This window comes from Phocoena sinus, chromosome 1, assembly GCF_008692025.1.
Source record: "Phocoena sinus isolate mPhoSin1 chromosome 1, mPhoSin1.pri, whole genome shotgun sequence".
Taxonomy (NCBI): domain Eukaryota; kingdom Metazoa; phylum Chordata; class Mammalia; order Artiodactyla; family Phocoenidae; genus Phocoena; species Phocoena sinus.
Window position 1 is genome coordinate 104,646,653 of NC_045763.1, and position 20,000 is coordinate 104,666,652.

A 20,000-nucleotide genomic window follows, 5' to 3' on the forward strand; every position below is an offset into this window, starting at 1 on the left:
TTATAGCTCTATTCATCATTGCTAAAAACTGGAAACAAACCCATTGTCCATCAGTAGTCGAATGGATTGGTTATAGTTTATATATACCACAGAATACTGCACATTAAAAAAAAAAAGAACAGGGCTTCCCTTGTGGCACAGTGGTTAAGAATCACCTGCCAATGCAGGGCACACGGGTTCGAGCCCTGGTCCGGGAAGATCACACATGCCGCAGAGCAACTAAGCCCATGAGCCACAACTACTGAGCCTGAGCTATAGAGCCCACGAGCCACAACTACAGGAGCCCACGCACCTAGAGCCCATGCTCCACAACAAGAGAAGCCACCGCAATGAGAAGCCCGCGCACCGCAACAAAGAATAGCCCCGGCTCGCCGCAACTAGAGAAAGCCCGCGCGCAACAACAAAGACCCAACTCAGCCAAAAATAAATTAATTAATTAATTAATTAATTTTTAAAAAATGAGCAAACTACCAACTTACACGACAATATGGAAGAATCTCACAGCATTGTTGAGTGAAAGAATCCAGACACAAGAGGGTAGGTAGTCCAAGAATGAGCAAAATGAATCCGTGGTGACAGAAGTCAGAATAATGATTTCCTCTGGCAAGGGGAGCGTTGACTGTGAGGTAGCACGCAGGACACTTCTGAAGCAACTGAAATGTTTTTTATCTTTATCCAGGGGGTAGTTTCCTGAGTGCATGCATATGTAAAAAGTCACTGAGCTGTCTTAAGATTGAGTACTTTACTGTACGTAAATAACTGAACTTAATAATATATAGTTTAATACATATCAATATAAATATTATAATAATACATAACAATAGTTTACTATATGTAAATAACTTAAACCCGAGTGTTTAAAAAGGCATCTTTTGGGACTTCCCTGGCAGTCCAGTAATTAACACTCTATGCTACCAATGCAGGAGGCCCGGGTTTGATCCCTGGTCAGGGAACTAGATCCCACATGCCGCAACTAAGAGCCTGCACGCCACAGTTAAGAAAGATCCCGCGTGCGGCAACTAAGACCCAGCGCAGCCAAATGAATATTAAACAAATAAAAAAGTAAATTAAAAAAATCTTTCTTTCAAAAAGTATTTGAGAACCAACTAGATGACCAACGCAGAAAAAGGGATTGTAATATAAAAGAGAAATAGTTTTATTTATTCCATAAGCATTTGTCTGATATCTAACGTGTACCAAGACATACACTAGGAGCTAGGCATGCAGAAATAACTGACATCATCCATTTCCACAAAGAGGAAAGGGGAAAGAGATTAATGAGTTATGAGGACTGACTCTTTATGACAAACCTGTGAAGAAACTGAGATTAAACCACAAACCAGGAAAAAGCAGTTAAACTGTCATGCCTAAGGTCACCTAGCATTAAGGGGCAGGGCGTGTGCATGGACTCCAAAAGCAACGCTCTGTCACAGTATGCTTCCTCTAGCTGTAGAGATTCTGCCATCTCATCATGAGCAAAGATCTGTACACATACAAGGTAATGAGAGGATCACCGGGACAGAAAACAATGACAGGTGCTTGTTTTGTCACACGCTCTCTAACTGCTGGTTGGCTCTAGAAAGGGGAGATGAATTTGGATTGGAGGAGCACTCCTCCAATCCAAATTCATTCAACCTTTGCACTCTTTGCCCTGGTTCCCACAGATTTCCATTCAGCTCAGCACATGTTGATTGAATGGCTACTCTGTGCTCCCTTATGATGCCGTTCAAATAGACACACGAGAGCATGTTTTGTTATAGTCTCCCATGACTAAAGGCAGATGTTATGAGTTCTTCAGTCTGTCTTTAGGGAATCTTTGTATTGTTTAACGGTCTGTCCAACAGCAGCCACTTGTACCACCTACTGGCAGCAGGAAATTGTTTGAAGATTCTTCTGTTCTCAATACCCAAGATAGGACCAGCCCAATAAAAGGACCCAAGTGTTAGAATGGCCTTTCTTCCCCATGTGTGGGCCAAATATCTTCTAGCCCTAAAATTGACAAACAGGGCTGCTTGTGCAAAAAGCATCACTATTGAAGCAAAAAACTGAGCATGTTACAGGAGTCTGAAGCGGTTGTGGGCTGGCCTTAGCTTCCAGTAAGGGCTACTGGCTCTGTGTAGTGTCAGCTCCTAACACATACATCTAAATTCCTCACTTGAAACCTTTTTCTTTTTTTTAATTTTCTTTTTATTTAAAAAATTTTATTGAAGTATAGTTGATTTACAGTGTTGTGTTAATTTCTGCTGTACAGGAAAGTGATTCAGTTATACACAAATATATTCTTTTTCATATTCTTTTCCATTATGGTTTATCACAGGATACTAAATACAGTTCCCTGTGCTATACAGCAGGACCTTGTTGTTTATCCATTCTCTTTATACTAGTTTGCATCTGCTAATCCCAACCTCCCAATCCATCCCTCCCCCCTCCCCCTCCTCCTCCCCCTTGGCAGAGAACCACAAGTCTGTTCTCTATGTCTGTGAGTCTGTGAAACCTTTTTCTTGATTGAAGGAAGGTATTCAGTGTGGCATGAAGTATGAATCATTCAAATGCAGTAAACCAGGAGACTTCCCACCTGGCAACAGAAGGCTAGATGGCAACTGTGATATTTAGTAACCCTTCCACACAAAAGAAATGGTCAACATATAAATCCTCCTGAGAAGTAAACTGCAGCAAGGCTGCTAAGTACTCCCTCTTAGGGTCTTCCAGTTTGACTTTTTGGTCATTTTAGGTGGCATGCCCAATGAATACTTAATTTAATAGTCAGGAATGTGAGATCTGGATTTAGATGCCTAGGTTCAAATCTTGATGACATCACTCACTGGCTGTGAAATCCCTGGCAGTTAATCTCTTTGCCTCACTTTCCTCATCCATAACTATGGAGGGAATAGCCATTCCTTCACATTTTTTGTAAGGATTAAATGAGATATGTGTGTAAAGAAATTAAAACTCATAAATGTTAGACATCATCCTTATCATCATCAACAAACTGGCTATTTTAATCCTTTTTACTCCTGAAAAGGAAACCAGTTACCTGCATTTAAATTCCTAATTTTTAACGCAATAGCAGAGAGACAGGGTATGGAAATGAAATGCAGGCATGGGCTTTGCCACAGAATAGGATCATTGCTTGGGTCCACAGTGCAAGAGGCTGATTTAGGGAAAGGTAAGTGTAAAGTCTCAGGAAAGAGTCGGGATATCAAGGTAACATGGACGGGGAAACGTTTAGATAAAATTGTCTGAGTGCTTTACAGTTAAGTGAGAGGGCTGTGTAGTTTAATCCAGGAGTTCCAAGGGAAGATATATAAATATATAGGAATTAATGGAAAATGAAGTAAGCAGAGACTCCTATCCTGAGGTACTTTATACCTGTACTAATTAGCTAATTCAATTTACATGTAGATTTGAGTGCAAATGGCACATTTGGGAAACAAATGTTATGGCAGATAACAAATAATTGAGAATTATTTGAGAATTTGAGAATTTGTATTAGTCTGCTCGGCTGCCATAACAAAATACCATAAACTGGGTGGCTTAAATAATGGAAATTTATTTTCTCATAGACTGGAGACTGGGAAGTCCCAGATCAAGATGCCAGCTCACTGGCTAGTGTCCTCTTCCCAGGTTGTAGACTGCCAACTTCTCACTGTGTCCTCACATGACAGAGAGAGACAGAGATAGAGATATACATATAGAGGGAGAGAGAGGGAGAAAGGGAGGGAGGGAGGGAGAGGGAGACGGGGAGGGAGAGGGAAGGAGGGCGCCTCTCTGGTGTCTCTTCTTATAAGGACACTAATGCCATCATGAGGGCCCCAACCTCACAACCTCATCTAAACCTAATTATCTCCCAATGGCCCTGCCTCCACATACCATCACCTTGGGGAGTAGGCTTCATCATATGAACTTGGGGGTACACAATTCTGTCCACAGCAGAATTGACAGTGTAATGAATGAATTGGACTGTGGTTTTCCCTGTACTTGTGCCCTTCATGACTGTTTACCTGGGTCAGATGGAGTAAGTTATTTGAGTGCTACATGTTTGGTATTTTCTGTTGTACGTGCACACACATGGGTAGTGTGTACAACTTAAAAGCAAAACCATTCAAGCATGCAGAATTTCCCCACCTGCCACTTAGCCATGCTTCAGCTCTTCCATCAGATAGAGGTGATTACTAAAGTGGCAGGAATGGTGTCATCAAGAAAAAAGTTTCAGGATGAAAAGGGATTGCTTATTGCAGAGCTCTGAGTGAGAATACAAAGAACCTGTAAGATTCTCTTTCATAGCCAATCATTAATGTTGTGTTTGTCTCTTCTGGACCAAAGGAGAAGTGTTGAGGGTTTGGGGGGGGTAGTGGGGAAAACAGGAGAAAAAGAGGAATGGGAGAGAAGAAATGGTCAATTAGCACGTAAGAGTGAGAAAGCAGAAACTGAAGCCACAAACTACAGAAAGAAGATTCTCACAGCCCCGGCCCCACCCAAGCGCTTCTCTTTTTTTTTCTTTGCGGTACGCGGGCCTCTCACTGTTGTGGCCTCTCCCTTTGCAGAGCACAGGCTCCAGACACGCAGGCCCAGCAGCTATGGCTCACGGGCCCAGCCGCTCCGTGGCATGTGGGATCTTCCCGGACCGGGGCACGAACCTGCGTCCCCTGCATCGGCAGGCGGATTCTCAACCACTGCGCCACCAGGGAAGCCCTCAGGCTCTTCTCTTGGGCTTAGGTGGGTCTCTCTGATGCCCTGCACCAGGTGCCAGTGGCTTCTGAAGGAAGAAGACCACAAGCTTTCAGGAAGAAACCCTTCAGATGCCAGGAGAGGCAGCAGCCCCACAGCACTGGGGCAAGGCTCGTCGTCTCTCCGGAACAGTAGAGAGCAAGTTCTGTCTACTGTGTGTGGAAACAGGTCTGTCAACTTCTGCTCAGAGTAAGGTGGAAGTAAGTCCAGGAAAGAGAGGGTGAGAGAGTACTAAAGAAGAACTGAAGAGCTAGGAAGAGCTAGATCTTTTGAAGGGGATGTCCTGGGCTGCCCAGGAAGGCTGCCTCAGATCTTCATCAAAAGAATTATTAACTCTTCTTCTCATCGTTGGACTGTAGCAAATCCTTCCCTTAGAAACTTCCTAGGCTTCATCCAAATGCATGTAAACCTTGAGAGAGGACCAAGAGGGAGAAGAAGGGCATGGCAGATTAGATAAGATGTGAGAGGTGACAGGTGCTGTGAGGCAAATCAATGAGACAGGAGATGATGTGACTGAATGGGAGCCTTCATCCTAAAGAACTACATCCCCCTGAGGCTTCTAGGCTGCAAACTGTGCTGCTCACCAAGAAAAAACATCATCCAGATTCACCTCACTTCCTTTTCTGCCATGCTTTGCAGGCTGGGACGTCAAGGGACAGCTATAGAGAGAGCATGCATGACCTGCAGTGAGGCATTTGAGCAAAAAGGAGCAACGTGGCATTAATGAGACTACATGTGTGACTGAATGACAATGCCCAAAGCGTGATGACCAAGGTGCCATGTTTACCTGGAAGAGAGCTCTCTGGGTTGTGCTAATGTGTCTGCCTTGTTCAGCACTTTTACTGGCAACTTGGATGAAGTCAAAGTGGGCAAGCTTGTCAAGTGTTCAGTTGACACAGAGCCAGGAGATAGCACTAATAAGTCAGCTGACAGGAACAAGATTCAAAGAGATCTAGACAGGTTAGAATGACAGATCAAAACTAACAAGATGGAAGATAGAAGCTATAGTTAAGTTCAAGCAATTAGATGCACCAGGTAAGGGAGACGAGTTCATGCATGAGTAATGAAAGCAGTGGTTTTGGTTGATTGCACTCTTGATATAAATTACATATATTTACATATATTATATATTACATATACATGTATTACAAATTACGTATATTACATATTCCGTATATTCCATATATTTACATATTCCAAATTACATATTATGTAGCGTAACATGTTAGAAAAGAGAGAGAGAAAAAATTTTTGCAGATTTATATTGCATACGTAAATTGGTCATATCCAAAAAAAAAAAAAGGAGATAATCATCTCACAGTATTCTTCATACTGATTTCTATTTGAGATGACTCAAATTAAGCAAACATTCATTGAAAAATGCCCACGATGGGGTCTGGCGAGGAGAGAAGTAATTGAAGCAGTTGGAGCAGTTTCTCTGAGGAATTTGAGAATATGTGTAGAGTGTGGGGAGGATGAGATAGTCATATTCAAATATTTGAAAGTGACATTGAAAAGAATTAAGTGTCTTATGTGTAACTCCAGATGACCCATAAAGAGAAGTTTCAGACAGAAAGATAGATTTCTGCTCAATATACATTAGAATTAATTGACATTTTGAGATACCCAAATAGAGAATTTGCTGTGACAGGAATTTTCTAACTTAGACCCATTAGGGCTGATGTGGAGTGGTTTGAGAGGACACACGAGGTGACTTTAGGGTCTCTTCCACTCTATGGTTCAATTTATTTCATTTAAAATGTATGTATTGAATTTCTACGCACCGTGTATATGGTGAGCAAAACATAAGCTGCTCTCTTGGCACCTACATATATAATCGATGGAGGAGACAATCAACGGGGTAAGCGACAACTTACTATAAACTCAATGCTCTGTAGAAAGCAAACAGGGTGCTGAGATAGAGAAAGATTAGGAAGGCCCTCCATAGATAAAATGGTCAGGGAAAGTCTCACTGAAGGGATACTTAAGTGAGACCTAAAGGGTGAGGGGATAGGCTTTTTAAAGAACTAGGAGAAACACTCCCAGTAGAAAGCACAACATGAACAAAGGCCTCCTTGGTAAGACAAAGCTGGGCACAGTGAGGAAGGGAGAGCAGGTCAGCGTAGCTGGAACACGGGAGGCGAGGAACGGGATGGCAGGGGTGAGAGGGAGAAATAGGCAGAGCCAAGTCACATGGCGCCCTGTGCGAACAAAGATGAGGCTTTACGCTTTTCTCCTAAGTTCAATGGAAAGCCACTAAAGAGTTTTAGGCAAGGAGAGACAGAATCTGATTCACGTTATAAAAAGGTTGATGAGTTCTTTAAGACTGTTTTAGTACTGAAAAATAGCAGAAAACAGAGGCTGTTCTGTTCCAGCACGTAGGTTAACTCAGAAGGGAAAGGTAGGGAGAACTAGCTAGAACTCTGCCAGAGTTTCCTCAGCTCTTAAGAGCCCAGCCTCTAGGGAGGCCCAAAACATCATGGTAGAGGGCTTTGAAGCACTGGGCAGTGTATTCACTCTCAACTTGAGAACCTGGAATCTACCCTACTGTCATCTGTGGCCTTCCAGAAGAAATGCAACTCAGAGTGACTGCCAGAAAACAAGTATAGAGCCACAAGTGGCCTTGAGACTCTACGTGATCTAATTTCTCAAGAGGCAAGCGTCTTACAAAACAAGTGAGAAGTGTCCCTTCTTTCTAGTAATATTTGGAATTGGAGTTGAGGATCAGGTTAGAATTAAGCAAACTAGCTAGAATAGAGTTAAGGGAAAATAGATCTTGCTATAAAATTGAAATTCGATACCAGAAAGGAAATGGGATGAATTGAGAAAGTACAAGAAAGGATTAATTACAGGAAGGTCAGCATTAAATAGCTAGATTGAGAACTAAGCAAGTTTAAGAGGTGCTGTGGTGAGGTGTGGAGATGTGGGTCCTACAACTGATAGAATAATAACATTGCAGGCCATATAGAAAAATGGGGAAAAAGAGAAAAAAGCTACCAATAAGCCTTCCACCTTAATTGGCATTATTATTAATTTTGTGCATGTCTTCTGTTATTTTTCCCTTGCATCTGCTTTTAATATCTTTATTAGATTTTTGTTTAAGTCGTAAGAGCAATACATGTGAACTGCAGAAAATGAAACCTGCTCTGGTCTCCCAACCCAACCTCTCAGAGGTATACACATGGAATATAGTCTTTAAAGTTAATAGTCTGTTAAAAGAAGTCAAAAGAAGATGAGATATATCTATACACACATACACACACACACACGCACACACACAATGGAGTACTACTCAGCCATAAAAAATAATGAAATTTTGCCATCTGCAGCATCATAGATGGACTTGGAGGGTATTATGCTAAGTGAAATAAGTCAGAGAAAGGCAAACACTGCCTGATCTCACTTATATGGAATATAAGAAATATAACAAACAAGAAGCAGGAAGAAGAGGGAAGAGGAGGCAGGGGAGGGGGATGGAGAGGAGAAGGCTCCTGGGTGGCGTGGCGCACCTGCTCCTCCAGGCACTGCCCAGCCCCCTGTCAGCCAGGGCTGAACCCCCGCAGGATAAGGAAACCTGCGTGGGTCCCAACAATCAAAGCTACATCTGTGACACAGGACACTGCTGTGGACGGTCTCAGTGCTGCAGCTACTACTATGAACTCTGGTGGTTCTGGCTCGTTCGGACCATCGTCCTCCTGCCGAGCTGCTGCTGCGTGTGCCACCACCGCCGAGCCAAGCACCGCTGTCAGGCCCAGCGGCGGCAACATGAAATCCACCCGATCGCCTACCGGGAAGCCCACAATTACTCAGCGCTGCCATTTCCTTTCAGGTTTTTGCCAAACTCTTTACTACCTCCTTATGAGGAAGTGGTGAACCGACCTCCGACTCCTCCCCCACCATACAGTGCCTTCCAGCTCCAGCAGCAGCTGTCTGCACAGTGTGGCCCTACAGGCGGCAGCCCCCGGGCGCCGACCCCACCAGGGGCTCCCAGGGGGCTCAGAGCAGCCCCTCGCCCGGGCCCAGCAGAAGCAGCACGCGATCCCCGAGCATCGCTGACCCTGAGCCCTCCAACATGCCAGCAGACCCAGCAGCAGCCACCAAAGCCCCCAGGATGGAGCCCAGCGGCTCTGTGGCCGGCCTGGGGGAGGTGGACCCTGGGGCCTTCCTGGACAAGGATTCCGAATGTGAGGAGGAGCTGCTGAAAGGGTGCAGCTCCGAGCAGGGCGGCGCCCTCCCTGACAGCAAAGGCAAGACGCCCGGCAGACGTCGCCGCTTCACAAGTGACTCGGGCATCGAGGTGTGTGTGTGCAACTGGGGCCACCATGATGACGACCTCAAAGAGTTCAACGCGCTCATCGACGATGCTCTGGACGGGCCCCTGGACTTCTGCGACAGCTGCCACGTGCGGCCCCCTGGCAACGAGGAGGAAGGGCTCTGCCAGCCCTCCGAGGAGCAGGCCGGGGAGCCCGGGCACCCTTACCTGCCGCGGCTGCCTGCCTGCCTGCTGTTGAACACCATCAACGAGCAGGACTCCCCAAACTCCCGGAGCAGCAGCTCCCCAAGCTAGAGAAGGCCCTGCCTGCGCCCGAGAACTTGGCGACGCAACCAGGGTAGGAGAGAACCATGAGAGGAGCATTAAGTGACTGTGTTCCCTTTTTTTTTTTTTTCCCCCTCTGCTCCTGCGTTTTCCTGCATCTCCAGATACAGTTTGGGGTGTGGGTGCCTCGCCCCCCATAGATAGAGTGTCACGGAGGGCCGAGAAGTTGTCCTGTGACTCATTCCTCATACCCCACCCTGTCCCCCTTTACCTCTTTTCAAGTCACGTGTCACTACCTGCTTGGGTCAGAGAGATGTGCGTTTCAGAAGCCCCCAAGGAGAGGATGAGACTGTGCCCTGAGGTGACTCTTGGTGATGGAGTGGATTCATGTTCTGGTGTGAGTTGATGAGAACCTCACCGCGTCTCAGTCTGAGAGAGGTGGCAGGTCTCAGCCCTGGGTGAAGCCCCAGTGGTCCGGGGATTGTCACCCCTCGCTGCCAGTGTCTCTGGAGCCGGAGTTGGGCCCCTCCTGTGGGAGGATGAGAGCTGACCGGCGGTTTCGTGGTGGGTTGGTAAAGGGCTTTTGCTCTCAAATTCCAGGTGATGAGATCAAAGTGGCACGATGCATCCTGGAAGGGCCCCTTCCTAGCAGGTCCTGGCTGGCCGCGGACTGGTTCAGTGTGGAAGATTACACCTGCCTTCTCTTTGTTTTTTTTCTTTTTTAAAAAAAAACAACAACAAAAGCGAGCTGAAAATAAGAACTTGACCAGTGGGCAGGCAAGAATTCTGTTTTAGAAAAGGAAAATTTGTGGCTTTTTCCCAACTTGGCCTTCAAAGAGTCCTGACTACAGTCGAGCCAGAAGGAGATGTTTTGTGTGCAGGCTTGGCTGGGGGCTATCTCTGGAACTTCTGCGGGTGAGCAGAAGGCCCTGCGCTGTGGCAGTGGATAGAGGTGCAGCTTACCGCATCTCTGCCCTTTGATCTGTGTCCACAGGTGACCAGTACCCTCCCCCATCCCAAGAACACATCTGCCGGCCTTCATGTCTCACTGTTCTCTACGAACAAATGAGGAGGCTGTGGGTCCTGAGAAAGGGTGGTTCCGCAGCCTGACTCTCACACAGTATTTTCTCTTGATTCTGAGTAAGTTGTTTTGTTTATTTGTTTGTTTTTTCAAACTGACCATTTGGAAAAAATGTCTTGGTTATCTGTGGTTTTCGTGTCCTTTCGCTGCTCCGCCCCGCCTTGAGTGGGGTAACTAATTTTTGTAGCCTATGTAAAGTGTCTAAGTGGCCCAGGTAGGAGGGTGAAAGCAGCCATCCTGAAGGACCACAGGATCCTTATTACTGTAGTTTGGCTTCAAAAACCAGTTGAGCTTTGACAGGAATAATCTGAATGGAGAAAGCAAACTGCTGAAACTAACATTCCCCGTCCAGCCCTGTTCATATGAAGAGTTTGGTTCTTCCCCCACTCTTGAACGATGACATTCAGACTAGGCATTGATGTTATGGTAAGAAAGGAAGGTGTATATATATATATATATATATATATATATATGTGTGTGTGTATATATATATATGTATATATATGAATACACATGTATATATGTATATATATATATGTATATATACACATACACATAATATAGACAAATCCAAGGCTGTGAGGTGAACGAGTGTCTGAGTTTGGAGTCTACAAAACCAAAATCCACGTTGAACAAAGTGCAGTCTGTATACAGCGACATTTTGGATAACCTGTGTGTGTCTGTTGTGTGTGAGCCCGCAGCCCTGTTTTCCTGTGATTACACTTTGAACGGCAGCCACTCTGCTCACGTTACCCACGCGTTTGGAGCAGGCGCAGCCCTCTCAAGGCAATTTCTTTCACGCATTTACTGTTTGCTGAGCAAATGTCTGTGCACTTGGGTGTACTCAGCAGCGCTGTCGGCGGCAGTCCCCACGTTTGCCAGAGATCCTGTGCTCCAAGTAGAGGTTTTACTCTCCCCATCACTGCAATTTGCACATTGCTCCGTGGACACTCGGCGGCCTGTGTTCTGCTCCCTGTAAACGGAAACGTACTCTGAGCCTATCTGCCTCCCTCAGCTGCTCCTGGCCCTCGGCCGCAGCCCCCGGGGGTGTCCACAACCGCTCGGGACAGAAGGCCAGGGTGGAACCTCAGACAGAAGCTGGACTGGATCTTTAGTGTCCAGCTCGGACTGGCTGTGGCCCAGACGTCAGCCCTGCGCAGAATTGCCAGGAGGGTTTGGTGGCCACCATAGTGTCGTAGGGCTTACCTCCCTCTGCTGAGGTCCAGCGTGTGGCTGGTATGTGGTGAGAGTGGGCAGGAGTGTGCCAGCAGCCCTCAGATGCCTTTCCTGCCACTTTTTTTTTGTTTGTTTTTATCCCAAACAACTCACTGAAGTGTCTCAGAGAAGATCAAGTTTTACCAAAATGAACCCTGCTTGAGTTAACTGGTTGAAGGGATGGATTCTGGCCCTCTCAGGATTCCTTCTCATCAGAGTGGGGAACTGGTCCACGTGTTTACTGCTGGGTTTACTGCAGCATCCAATGCGAAAGGCACGAGAAGAAGAAAACGCAGCCGTTGGAGCTGGGCTCGAGTCCAGCGTCACAGTCTGGTCCCTGCTACATGAGGCTGCCCTGCGTGATGAAAGACGGAAGTCGGGAGCTGAAGGACTCAGGAGGGGGCCGGGGAGATTTGAGGGAGTCTGGTGTTCCAGGTGAACGAGAAGAAAGGGGTTGGTCGAGGGTTTGGTGCTACAGTCGGAAGATTTGCAAATGCTAACACATTCCCCTGTGAGGCACATCACCCTTTGTCAAGTTATTGCGAATATGTATTTTAAGCAATAAGATTCAGCTGGTCAGACTTTTCTGGGCAGTCTCGGTGATGCATTTCCTGTGCTGTGATTGTTCTGAAGACAGGGTGGCTCTAACCACTGTGAGAAGCCCAAATAAAATCGATCCCCGAAAAAAAGAAAAAAGAAGCAGACTCACAGATATAGAGAACAAACTAGGAGTTACCAGTGGAAAGAGGGAAGGGGGGAGGGGCAATATAGGGGTAGGGGAGTAAGAGGTACAAACTATTAGGTACAAAATAAGCTACAAGGATATATTGTACAACACGGGGAATATAGCCAATATTTTATAATTACTATAAATAGAGTATAACCTTTAAAAATTGTGAATCACTATATTGTACACCTGTAATTTATATAATATTATTATACATCAACTATACTTCAATTAAAAAGAGTTAACAGTTTGTTGTTAAAAACATTTTTCAGGGCTTCCCTGGTGGCGCAGTGGTTGAGAGTCCGCCTGCCGATGCAGGGGACATGGGTTCGTGCCCCGGTCCAGGAAGATCCCACATGCCGTGGAGCAGCTGGGCCCGTGAGCCATGGCCTCTGAGCCTGCGCATCCGGAGCCTGTGCTCCACAACGGGAGAGGCCACAACAGTGAGAGGCCCGCGTACCGCAAAAAAAAAAAAACATTTTTCAAAAGACTATAATTATATATGCAATTCTATTACTTAACATTCTACAAACATTAACATTATACATTAATATTTCTTTGATCGCCTTGAGTTAATAACAATTAATGTCAATTTTGCTTAGGTTTTAGTTTAAGTTTCATACAAACCTTTAAAGGAAAAAGGCTTTCAAAGCCATTATGAAAGAGGAAGATGGTGGCTAATAAGCGCATGAAGAGGAGCTCAACATCAATAGTCATTAGGAAACGCACATTAAAACCAAGCTGAGATATCACTTCACAGCTGCTAGAATGACTATAATAAAAAAGACAGACAATAACAAGTGTTGGTAAGGATGTGGAGAACCTGGAACCTTTATATGTTGCTCTTGGGAATGTAAAATGGTACAGTCACTTTGGAAAACAGCTGGTAACTCCTTAAAAATTGACACATAAACTTACCACCTGACCAGCAATTCCTCTTAAGGTATCTATCCAAGAGAAATGAAAAAAAAAAAAAGTCTATATAAAGACTTGTTAATGTTCATAACAACATGATTCCTAATAAACCCCAAGGGAAAACAATCCAAGTATAATGGAATACCATTCAGCAATAAAATGATTGAAACACTGATATACACTACAACACGGATGAACCTCAAAACATTATGCTAAATGAAAGGGGACAGAGGCAATGGACTACATATTGTGTACTCCATTTATAAGAAGTGTCCCAAAAGGCATACTTATAAATACAGAAAGCAGATAGGTGGTGGCCTTGGTGCTGGGGGTGTTAGTGGGAACTGACTACATACAGATTTGAGGGGAGTTTTGGGGGGTGATGGAAATGTTCTAAAACTAGATTGTGGTGATGGTTGCACAACTTTATAAATTTACTAAAAAAGTATTGAATCGTACACTTACCAAAAAAGAAAAGTGGATGAAGGAGGGCCTGATTTGAACCATTCTGGGGATAATATTTTAAGACCAGTGACATTTGGAACGTAATACAAAATATGGTACAACAAAAGAAGTTGTAAAATCTCTTCAATTTTCCAATTCTAACCAGATTTGTCTTTACTATATTCTCATCCTGACTGTGCCTTTATCAAAGTTTAAAATGGTCATATATTTGAAAGGCACAAAATAAAATGAAATCGAATTACCATTACATATCGTTAAATAAAAAGAATGAAAACAGCAGAAAAGGTGGACCTTGTGTTTGGCTTTTGTGTTAATATGCTGCTACCTAGTGATCATTTATAAAATAGCAGGACTTGGTTTTTTTTTTTTTTGTCTTGGATTTGTTGAGCCACGTCTGTATAACAGAAATATCTGAATGCTTGGCTATGTGTAGGTTAAATATCTAAATGAATCACTGAATAATTTATGCTTCCTAAAAATACTATAGTGGCAAGAACTGGATTGGGAGTCCCCCCAAAATGGCTTCCAGTCCCTGATCTGTCCAGTGTCAGCTTTCTGACTTTAAGCCAGGAATAGATTCATCTTCTGGTTCCAAAGTTCAAGGAGAGGCTCTGTAAGGAAGTGGCTAATAGCATGGCCTTCGGGCAAGCTCCTTAACTACTCTAAACTTTGGTGTCCTATTTTTTAAAATGGGGATAGAAGAATACCCACTTCCAGGGTACCTGTGAGAACTACATGTAAGAATGTGTGTAAAAGCACTTATCTCAAAATATACCTCAGAAGTTAGGCTACAGTGATGCTTCCCTATAGTAATAATGTGCCTCACGAGGACAAAAAATCCTTTATCTACTGTTTAAAATTAGTTACCACTCCCCACCCCAAAGCAATTAACAAAAACCCAGAAGGATATAAATTCAAAATATACTTAGATTATCAGCTAATTGGAAAAACATATTTGGACAATTTCATTTTTTAAAATAATGAGTAAAGGTTGCATAGAACTTGGCATTTTACAAATAACTTGAAATTTGGACTTGCTGATTATTTTAAAACAATCCAGACAGTGACAGGGATGTCAAGGGGTGACTTGTAGCTGGTACTGTCACCACCAGTATCTTATGGATGCCTGTCATGTTTAATATATGCCAGCCAGCACAATTCTGACCAGATAAAATACAACTGTTTCATTTCCGCAAGAATTAAAATGAGTGTTTGCTCCACTCTGGATTTTATTCCACAAGTCAGTGAACCATTCTGCTTAAGGATTAATACCATCTGAAACTAAAGGGTTTCTACTATTTACTCCTTCATCCATTAATTTCCTTAGGATGTCAAAACATCTAGGTGATTGATCTTAGGTTTTATTTTCCAGGCAGATGTTTTGGCATTGCTTATACAGTGTATCTTTGTCTTTAACAGCTTTATTGAAGGATAATTTAGACACCATCGAATTCACCTATTTAAAGTGTACAGTGCCCTGAGTCTTGAGAAATGTATACAGTCGTGCAGCCATTACGACGATCCAGTTTTAGAACAGTTCCATCACATACTTTACGTTTGACCAGCCCCATACAGAAAGAATTTATTGGCTCATTAACCTGTGGATTTAAACTATCTAGCTCTAGGACCTAGCCTAGCCATTCATTCTGAATCAATCAAGTTTTAAAGAAAAACAAACTCAAAGTCTCAACTTTACTCAAAATAGGGGTCCATAAAGCACATCGTGTCCAAAGGGCTCTCCAAGAGTCTACAGGCTAATTACGGATATAAATTAAAAATAAGTTAATATATACACACTAATGTATGTATTTTGAAAAGTGTATATTGTATAATTCACTATAGTTTATGCCAATATTATGGCCACCTTTCACAAAAAAATTTGTTTGTATTTTCACTCTTATAAATATGATTAAGTGGGACAAACTGTCCAGAGCTTAAACATTTTGTTCTAGCGTATCCCAAATTTATGGGAGAAATATTTCCCCTTTCTGTGATTTGGCTGTGCACACTTTCATGGGGTTGGACCTGATACTGGCTTGAATACTTGCAGAGGAAGAGCTTCTTCCTCAATGGGATATTTAAGAGGCCCCAATTTTGTCTTATTTGTTTCAAAAAGACATTATTCAATAAATAATTAAATTATCATGCCCCTTTTCCTGCAAATCCAGTATTCATGGTCCTCTTCTCTTAATACAGCATCTATTAAAAATGTGCATAAAAAACTCTCAATGCAAGAATTACAATCTGGGAATAATGAAAATGCCTCTATTTATTTATTTGTTTTTTGCTCCTTTCCTGTCTCTACGTTTATCTATAGGTGTTTCAGAAGGGATAGTTATGTATAAACTAACTCTACTTTGCTTCCAGACACATCTTTATCTAGTCCTACAGAGTTTACTGCTAACTCCACTCACCTTGACATTTAAATACTATTTTACATTGTTTTAAGTGTTCAGTATGTGCTAGTTCTGTCTCCTCCAAATACTGAACAAGCTCTTTGTGGTTAGAATAGTCATCTTAGGCCTTTCCTGGTGGTGCAGTGGTTGAGAGTCCGCCTGCCGATGCAGAGGACGCGGGTTCGTGCCCCGGTCTGGGAGGATCTCACGTGCCGTGGAGCAGCTGGGCCTGTGAGCCATGGCCGCTGAGCCTGCGCGTCCGGAGCCTGTGCTCCGCAACGGGAAAGGCCACAACAGTGAGAGGCCCGCGTACCGCAAAAAAAAAAAAGAAAAAAGAAAAAAATAGTCATCTTAAACTTTGTGTATGAATAAATGAATTGTATATTTCTCAAGCACGTGGTCCACATTGGGCACAAAAAATGCTAATAAGGGCTCATTTAATTAATAAATGATAATTTGGGGCTTCCCTGGTGGCGCAGTGGTTAAGAATCCGCCTGCCAGTGCAGGGGACATGGGTTCGATCCCTGGTCCAAGAACATTCCACATGCCATGGAGCAAGTAAGCCCGTGCGCCACAACTACTGAGTCTGCGCTTCTAGAGCCCGTGCTCCGCAACAAGAGAAGCCATTGTAATGAGCTGGCGCACCACAACGAAGAGTAGCCCCCGCTCGCCGAAACTAGAGAAAGCCCGCGTGCAGCAACGAAGACCCAACGCAGCCATAAATAAATAAATAAATAAAATCTATTAAAAAAATAAATAAATGATACCTCAGGTTTGTCTCCCCTCCTCTGGAACCCCTAGGACATTTACATTTATCATATAGCCCAGATTTCCTAGAATTTGCAGATTTCCTGTCCTACGGTCTCCATAAGTACAGTTGCACACACCATATGTCTGGACATATGGTCCTCAGTAGTTGTAAGACAAAGCCATCTTTCTTGCAATAAGTCTCTGATTTCTATTTCTCCCTTTTTGTTGACTAAGAGATCTGATTACGATTTCAAATAGTCCCCTTTCTTTTAACTTCACCCTCGATTTTTAATATTACAAAAAGCATACTAGTAGAAAAAGTCTGACAATACAAAGTGTGCAAAATAAAACTCCCTTTCACCAAAGACCATCTATTTCTCCTGTTGTTTCCACTTTGACATTTCTAACTCAGGTCTCCTACACCGAGCGCCTAGAGAACACTGAGTACACAGAGGAGGCAGCTGCGCTGTCCCCTGGGCACCCGTCGGCAGACGGCCCACTCGCTAATTCTCTGACCTCGGGTGAGTCACTCAAACGTCTATGAGTGTCGGGGGTCCTTAAAATGCTGCGCATGTCACCAGGTTGTCAAGAGAGATATGTATGGGTTAGCGCTTTGTGTTGTGTAGCCCTAGTCTTTATGCCTGCTTTATGATAGATTTGCCAGTTCACCCTGCAGCTTTAAAGGACGCCCCAGCAGCCCTCACTCGCGCCCCGCCCCTCGCCCCTAAATTGCAAATCCAGTGCCTCCTCCTGCGGTGGCCGCGGAGGCTTCTCAGGGACTCCTCCCCTCGCGGAGGCAGAGCGCCCACTAACGCCAGGCCCTGGCTCGCAGATGACCGCGAAGCTCCAGGCGCTCTTGGCCTCCGGGAGAAGGCAGCTTTCTTTGCAGAGGAGTTTGTAACGTCTGCTTCCTCTAGGGCCGCCTCTAGCTCTTAAATGAATATACGCTAGAGTCGCCCCGCTCACAGTCCCGTTCTTTCGTCTTCCAAGACCTGCAAAACAAAGCTTCCCTCGGCCCGGAAGCCCTGCCAGCCCCCAAGCCTCCCTCTAGCACCAGCCACGCCCCACCAACCAGACCTGGTTCCCCCCTCCGCCCCCTCGCCTCATTTTTGATTTCGGCGCGCCGCGAGCCTAGGTTGGAGGTGAGCACACTTCCCGTCTGATTGTAGCTAGGGTGGGTGGGGCTAAGGCCGCGGCGGTGAATTATGGGGGTTAAGACTACAGGAGGTGGGTGACGATTGGTTCCTGAATGAGGAGGGCGGAGTAAAAGGCGGAAGCAGGCGTTGGGGGTGGGGGTGGTTTCGGGGAAGAGGAAAGAAGCAGTGGGATGGAAGTAGTTGGGTGTCCACAGCACGGTAGGAGGTCAGGGTGGTAGGGTCCTTCGGGGTCTGTCAGCCTAGCGTGGCGTAATCATTGTTGACCTTCTCTCCTCAGGGACCTTATGTTTTCTGAAGACCGGCGTCCGAGATGGCCCGAATAAAGGAAAGAGCTTCTACGTGTGCCGGGCGGACACATGCAGCTTCGTGCAGGCCACCGAGTAGGTCTCGAGCTGGGCACGATTCCCTGCGACTGCGCGTGGCCTCCCAGGAGTCGTCTCCGGCTCCCCGCTTCCCACAAGGACTAGGAGAGCTGGGACCCCTGGTCTGCGGAGCTAGGGCCCTTTAAGTAGTTGGTAATCCCAGGAAAGCGTGGCATGTTAGGGACACGCTCCGCCACGGCTTCCTGTGTGACCCAAGGCTGGTTACTTTCCCTCTCTGGGCCGCCAATTCCCTAACTTATAACATGGAGGATTGGCTACATCTGGATCCTTCTGGTCCTTTTCAGTTCTGGGTTTCTGTTCACCAGTCAGGCCTTGACCCTCCCTTCTCCTGCTTGAACATTACCCCCTTCCCATTTAAGTGAGGCATACAGGCATAGCAGAAATGAACTGGTGCCATCTTTGCACTAGTTTTAGGCCGAACTGGTTTTTATTTATTTATCTTAAATTTTTTATTTATTTATTTAGTTTTGTTTGCATTGGGTCCTCGTTGCTGCACGCTGGCTTTCTCTAGTTGGGCAGAACGGGGGCTACTCTTAGTTGCGGTGTGCAGGCTTCTCATTGCGGTGGCTTCTCTTGTTGTGGAGCACAGGCTCTAGGCACGCGGGCTTCAGTAGTTGTGGTGCATAGGCTCAGTAGCTGTGGCGCATAGACTCAGTAGTTGTGGTTCATGGGCTCTAGAGCACAACAGGCTCAGTACTTGTGGTGCATGGGCTTAGTTGCTCCGCAGGATGTGGGATCTTGGCGGACTAGGGCTCGAACCGGTGTCCCCTGCATTGGCAGGCAGATTCTTAACCACTGCGCCACCAGGGAGGCCCTCCAGCTGGTTTTTAAATGTTTGAAGTTAGAACACTCTGGTAGTCAGATTAACAGCCCCCTTTAAAAATAGTATTCTCTGCATTTAAGTGGTGAGATTGATATTCCAAAGAAACAAATTACGTTAGGGATATAAGCTGAAAGAAACATCAGAAATCTGATTCAGCAGTCTAGTTTTTTTACAAAGGTGAAAGCTGAGACCCAGAAATATTAAGCATCTTCTTTGAAGTGAGGAAAGTTAATACTGTTCTCATAAAGTGTTGTTAATGTTTTCACAGTACCAAGTGTCCACAGTTTCTATGTGAAATTTTAAACTGTCACATCATTATGCATTTTTCCTGCTTTCTACTTAACTTGGTTTAGAAAAGGTATTTTTCTACGTATGTAAGGCACATAATGGATATCAATACTAGAAAATAAAGTATTTTTTCAACACATACATTAACTTCTCATGTTTCCCCCAAATGATTTAGATGATTTGTTATGCTTTGAAACTAAGTTGAAGATTTTTTACCCTTTTTCAGATTTAGAAAATAAATTTTTAGAGAAAATATTTTCTTAGCCTTCCAGTAAGTTTTTACATTTGAAAGAAATTACTGGGATCCAATTTAATTAAATACAAAGTGACTCTATTTAAATCAGTGTTAAATCTTAATATAGAAGGGACCAAACAAAAATACTCAAGCTATCAACACCATATCATTATGGCAGAGTTTACTGTTTAATTTCTGATATATATATGGAGCTTCTTAGGTTCAGTACCTAGCTCAAGTTTCATGAGACATGAAAGCCCATTCAGATTTGTAGGAGTTAAACATTAATAGAAGCATAAG

The 20,000-nt window shown here is 44.4% G+C and overlaps 2 protein-coding genes across 8 annotated transcripts in view; both read left to right on the top strand.

Annotated features, from left to right (window-relative positions):
* Positions 1–8,201: 8,201 nt before the first annotated feature.
* LOC116755817 (WW domain binding protein 1-like) lies at positions 8,202–12,308 on the top strand. Its single transcript, XM_032635772.1, is given in 3 exon segments — positions 8,202–8,682; positions 8,685–9,338; positions 9,548–12,308. Coding segments are annotated over 2 exon segments (1,092 nt in total). The 3' UTR covers positions 9,296–9,338; positions 9,548–12,308.
* A 5,800-nt stretch (positions 12,309–18,108) lies between these two features.
* Positions 18,109–20,000, top strand: part of TTF2 (transcription termination factor 2) — a 48,404-nt gene continuing 46,512 nt past the window's right edge. For 6 of the 7 annotated variants that reach the window (XM_032612404.1, XM_032612436.1, XM_032612414.1 and 3 more), the window contains exons 1-2: positions 18,109–18,169; positions 18,249–18,351. In XM_032612404.1, the coding sequence (XP_032468295.1) occupies positions 18,142–18,169; positions 18,249–18,351 (131 nt within the window). In that variant the 5' untranslated portion in view covers positions 18,109–18,141. The remainder of the gene's footprint in view (positions 18,170–18,248; positions 18,352–20,000) is intronic. The other variant, XM_032612452.1, reaches the window with a different exon arrangement.